General features: G+C 38.3%; 1 protein-coding gene across 1 annotated transcript; it reads left to right on the top strand.

Annotated features, from left to right (window-relative positions):
- Positions 1-2,546: 2,546 nt before the first annotated feature.
- On the top strand, positions 2,547-5,666 carry NPS (neuropeptide S). The gene is made up of 2 exons (XM_071811547.1): positions 2,547-3,142; positions 5,418-5,666. The coding sequence occupies exons 1-2, from the start codon at positions 3,101-3,103 to the stop codon at positions 5,625-5,627; spliced, it is 252 nt and encodes an 83-aa protein (XP_071667648.1). The 5' UTR covers positions 2,547-3,100; the 3' UTR covers positions 5,628-5,666.
- The last annotated feature ends 215 nt before the right edge of the window (positions 5,667-5,881 follow it).

Raw genomic sequence — 5,881 nt, forward strand, 5'->3', positions numbered from 1 at the left:
CAGCAGCGAGACGTGATACAATATTCCTTTAACAAAGCAAGCAGGAGGGGAGAGGTGATGTTGGCTTTGCAGGGAAGCGGAAGATATTGCTGCTAATTTATTCTCATAAAATGCAAATTTTATGGAGGCTTGGAATTTTCATTATGGTTCTTAATGATTCATATGACCTATGATACCTGCCAGTGAACTTTACCTGGGAGCAGGGCCTCAGACTGGGTGCTCTGCAGACAGAGTAGAAGACAGAAATGTCAATTGCCACTTGTTCCGTTAAACCTGATTCATCCAAACCTGAAGTGGGAATATCACGAATGTATCTCAGTCTCCATATAACACTTGATGCATGCAAATCACAGTTGTGGTATGTTAAATTGCATCCTGAACAGCTAGAAAAAACAAACTCGAAGAAGGGAGAAGCAAATGTGAGAGCTTAATTCTTCATGCTGTTGAGATAATATTAATACTGCTGCTGTGGGTCTCAGGGGTGGGCAAACCCCCCGAGCCCAGTTCTGGGTGGGCAATGTCTCAATAACTCATATTCACCTGCCCACAATCTGCATGTGCCTCCTGTGAAAGCAGTTTGGGGTCGCTCAGCTGGTCAAAGCCTCTGAAGAGGTGGAATCTGGTCTTGGATTTTGTTGGGGAAAAATCTTGGAGTCAGGACCACAGTCTGCCAGAGGTGACTCTTAGGCAGAACTAGAAACAGAAAGCAGGCTAAAGAATTTTGCTGAGATCTTAGACAGAGCAATTACAGTACAAGCACAAATGAAATACATGCAAACCCTCAGGTTAACCATTGTTTTCTTCCTAGTGTTCAGAGCAGACACGGTTGGTTTTGCAAAGTAGGAGATTTGCTGCCAGATGAGCCTCTTTCCCTTTCCCACCTGCTGGGTGAAACAACCTTAATGAGAGTATTTGATCATCTTTTTGTCCTTCCTTAGGAAGTCACACGAGAGCTGTCGGACGATGGTGTCTGAAGTTCCTGTGATCTGCTGCGTTGCTCCAGGCTCCACAAAACTTCCTCCTGGCCATCTCCTTGGTGTCTGCTGCTGGGTGGCCTCTCTTGGTTGTCCTCTCACCACCTGCTGATGCTGAAGGTGCCAACAGAGAAAGGCTCTGGGCACCTCTCATGTCCAAAGCTTGTGAGCTAGAAATGTGGCCAAATCCACTGTTTTTAAAAGGTTGTGATAATAGTAAGTGTAGGAGGTACTAAGCAGGCACAACACGAGTTCACCAGCCTCAAACAGCTCATAATTCAGAAAACTAAGTCAATAACGCACCAGAGGTTACCCAGAGGATCTGAGGTACAAGCATCACTTTGAACCTAGAAATCCTGAAGTTAATCACAAGGCTTTTCTTGTCCTTCCTCTTCCCCAAATAATGTTGTGTGAAGGTTAATTTTGTATTAAAACGGAGTTAAGCTAAATGCAGATACAATGAAAGCTGACGCTAAACTGCGCCCAAGCAGAATCCAACCCATCGTGCTTCTCGCTGCGGCAGAAACACGGGCTAATCCGCTTATCGGTTGGAGTTGGAGGTCCTGGGCGAGTCAGAACAGGATGTTCAGTGCAAACAAAAGGATTTTCTCTCTGAATAAGAGGAGACAAACTGAATATGCAAATAGTCAAATGTTCTCTTGACGGTTTTTATAAATGGGTTGCTTACTGTGATGTTTCAATGAGCTACTTTCATCTTACATTTCTATAGTCCTGTTGGTCCTGAAGAATCCAGAAGTACTTAACCAGCAACTACAAACGTGTTTATTAAAAGCAATTTAAGAGTCATTGGATTATATCAATCAATGACATGATCAGCACTGGCACGTGCGATGATAATGAAAAAATATTCAACAACAATCTTTGACCAAATTATGAATTTTTCTATAAAAAGTGCTAAAGGCTCTTACATGCCATTGTATTTCTTCTCGCTTTACCACTGCTTTCTACCTTCTGGAATTAACTGAATCTGCATCAGGAGACTGAATGTTCCAGGTAAAGTTGCCATTAATTTATAACAGCTCACTGAAGACTCATACAGGGTTCCCTTCTGCAGCCCTTGTATGTTGATTTTTCAGTGTGACCACTGAAGGAAATGCAATGTTTTGATGTTTTTCAGCATTCCCTTGCCTGTGCAGTCTAATATTCAGCGACTTTGCAGGACTCTTATTGCTTTTATGGTCCTCTGTATAAATAAACCACAGGATCCCCTAAAATATTGCACCATTAAATTAAATGTTGCGCAATTAAATTTGTTGCAGTAGCAAATTATGCTCTTAGACATTAAAAATTTGTTACATTGATGGAGATTAACAGAATTTATTAAGCTTCCAGATGATTTGATTGACTAAACTTAAAATAGGCTAAGATACCTCTGCATGCAAGAGAAGAAATTAATGTCCAAAGAACTGAAGTTCTAAGAAAAAGAAGAGAAAAAGAAGAAGCTATATATATTGTTATCTGCTGTTCTATGTATTGTAGCTGTTCGGAGTATAATAAGATTATTTGAGGAACTTTCTACTTAAAGTGCACTTTTACTGTTATTCCCTTGCAGCCAGACTTTACAAGGTCTTCGCATGATATATTGGAAGTGGTAAAACATTCCGGATTTTGAAATCTTTAGACCTTTGCCCAGATTTGCCGTGATGATCCAGACTTAGCCGTAAACCCACTTGAGAGACATTTTAACGGGACACTTTAAATGAAATTAGTTCATAGTTTCATAATGGCAGCTGAATGTGTCTTCTTGCCATTTTCCCATTTAACAAGAATAAAAGGCCAAACAAGGACCAATTAGTCATAATAAAATCAGCTTTGATGACATTTTCACTCCTGAACTCTGGTATAAAATGGTCATCTAAGAAAGAACTGAAAGGATATATGAGGAATTTGGTAGTATAACTACATGTACGTCCATATACGCTCCTGAGTAAAAAAATGATCAGGTAAAGGCACAGCAGACGACTTTGTAGATGGAGGAAATGTCCCAGTTGTGTCTCTCAGTGCATGCGTGTAGTTTTGCTGGATTTTGGGTTAAATTTTAACTGATCTCCGTTTTTCTTTGAAGTCCATGCAGGTTAAACTTTGTTTTCGTTCTGTGGATCTCAATGACATTTGTGTGCTTGGGTTACCCCGTTGTCCATTCCATGGTAAGTCATGCTCCTTATTTACTTGGAGATCAGATGCTTCATTTCTTTTAAATAGCGATTTTATTTAAATTTTTTTTTATTTGCTTGTTTCTTTGTTGTTTTTTTTATTATTATTTTTTATATAAAAGGAAATAAGTTTCTTCTATTAAAATTATTGGTTAAATGTTATTACCTAATTTTCCTGGAGTATAGCTCAATTTTTGCTTTAGTCACTAATAAAATATGCAAACCTCTAAAATAATCATGTGAGAAATCTATTGCATATTTATGGAGAGTGTAGGGAGCATTTGCTGAACTTGAAAATTGCATGGAAAAGAGAAAAACATCCATCTCCTCTACATTTCTTGTAAATTCCTTGTGTAAATCAAATAGGTTCAATAAGATATATGTATTAATTTCACTTATTGCTATCTAGTCCAGAAATCAGTAAGTTTATTTGTCACTGTTAGTGTGTAGGTAAAGGAGAAATTCTTGTATAAAGTTATGGAAAATTATTGCGTAAAATCAGTAATGCAGATTGGATTGGACTATGAAAGAAAGTGGAACAACCTATAAAACTGAAGAGGTCGCTTAAAGAATGCTAAAATCCTTTCAGTTTCTGATCTCGACCAGGTTTCCATGGCAGATATCAGGTCGAATTATGCATACTCTATTTGAGACCTTGCCCATGTGGCATGAGATACTTTATTTCTGATGATGTTCAATTTTCCTGCTTTGGACAAAGTCGTCTTTAGACTTTCTATATTGCTGTGAAATGAGCTCTTGGAGCCACAGTTCTGATTCCTTTGTTTCCTCGGGTGTGTTTTGCATCGTTCTCTTTTCATTAAGGCGATCTGTCACTAGCAGGAACGGTGGCCCCTCCTGCAGCCGTTTATTTTATGGATGTGAAGTTCCCATTAGCCTTAATCTCTCCATCGCCCAGTTCTTCTGCCAGTGCTGAATCATCTTTCATTTCCGATCACGGATAGCTTAGACACATCTTGATCTCACTAACCACATTGCTTAATGGATCTCTTTCTGGAGGTGATATAATAAGTAAAATGATTTCAATTATTTCATATAAATGAATAGCCGGCATGTCAAAATAACTGTCTTTTATTCTGCACTGTAAATCCCTGTATAGGTTGTGAGACAGCAGCTAAAAATTCAAAGGGATTTTTTTCTATGCCTATGTTTCTTGTAGGAAGAATTTCTTCTTGTTAGGGACAAACTTCAGTCTGGGGAGGAAATCCCAGTGTCAGTGGCCAAAGGATTCTGTGGGGTGCATGAGCTGCCTTAGAAAGAATCATTAAAGTACCTTTTATATGCACAGAAGAAAAAGTGAAGTACTAAACAGTATTAATAAAAATAATAGCATACTGAGTTAAAACCAATCTTAGTGGAGCTAATGGCCATTTTAGCATTACTTCCAGCAAAGGCAGGTGTTAACCCCGTGGCTTTGCATGGAACCGTTTCCCAAGCGAGAACACGGTAGCGACAGCTTTAGAAATAATGGCAGAGCATTTCTTTTAGATATAGACAGTCAGCAAGCTGGTAAATCACGAGGCGAAGAAAGATGCACAGAGCAACTACAGACGTGGCAGGAGAGGCTTCCTTTTAAATTCAAGGTGAAGCGCAATTTAAATTTGTAAAAATTTATAAAACTTTTTAATGTAGTTTATATTTTTACACTGTAAAGTGCAAGTAAAAGGAATGTGCAGATAAACCTGTAGGGATTTTAATCCAGACTTTTTAAAATTCCCATTACTATTTTGTCCTTTTAGTTGATTTATTCAGAACTGCTACCACAACTAGTCGTAATTACTAGAAAGCTTCCTCCCCCAAATTTCTGCTTTACAGGTATTTTCATTTTCTCTTATCTGTCCTTTAAAGTACATGACTTCATACCAGTGAAAACAAGATGGTGTTTCATTGTTCACTGAAAAAATCACATTTTACAGCAATAAACATGCATGCTAGTCTAGGGAAGCTGTGTTACATGTCACAACTGGTCAACATCATAGAAAACAATTCATTTCATACCATAAAAATAATCGTAACAGTATCAGTATTTCAAACCAGAAATACCACAGTTGAGCTTTCTAGAAAGCTACGAAAAAATGTGGGTTTGAATATGACAAATCCTTAGCAAATAACGGTTTGTCCTTGTCATTCTAAGCGTAAATTGGTTTTGTGTTTCTGTTTTGCTTTTTATACCGAACCAGTCCTGGAAAATACACAGACCCATAATTTTACCTTTTCTTATCTGTCTCTCTCTCTTTTCTTTTATCTTCAGAGCAGCAATCCTTTTTATTTGAATTGTCAGCTGTATGGAAAATCTGATTACTGCCTCGTCCTGCTGAGTAACTGCTTAGCCAAGGTGGGCAGGAATGACGAACCGGCTTTTTTAAAGCCTTACCTGGAGATGCTTTTCAATAAAAGGTCCTTTCGCAACGGTGTTGGATCAGGAATTAAAAAAACTTCCTTTCGAAGAGCAAAGTCATAAGCAAATGTTCCAAACCGCGCTCCTGATTTTAGCGTCTGATGTTTAACTTTGCGCTTAAAATCATTTTAATGCTTTTCTATGATAAAACCAACAGAGACAAATGTACCCGTGTAAACAGATGTTTCTTTGAAAGAGCACAAGCCAAGGGAAACAGATGGGATTGCTCGGCAAGGGCTTTGTTCCCCAAGTTACAGTATCATAAAGTTTTGTATTGAAATGAATGTTTTCATTTGGTTAATTCCCCTTCTTTGTAA

This window comes from Patagioenas fasciata, chromosome 8 (assembly GCF_037038585.1).
Source record: "Patagioenas fasciata isolate bPatFas1 chromosome 8, bPatFas1.hap1, whole genome shotgun sequence".
Classification (NCBI taxonomy): domain Eukaryota; kingdom Metazoa; phylum Chordata; class Aves; order Columbiformes; family Columbidae; genus Patagioenas; species Patagioenas fasciata.

Bases quoted from the DNA above. Each gene is read 5' to 3' on its own strand.
- NPS (XM_071811547.1), top strand. From the start codon at position 3,101: ATGACATTTGTGTGCTTGGGTTACCCCGTTGTCCATTCCATG. The intron at 3,143-5,417 runs GTAAGTCATGCT...TTTTATCTTCAG, and splicing joins ACCCCGTTGTCCATTCCATG to AGCAGCAATCCTTTTTATTT.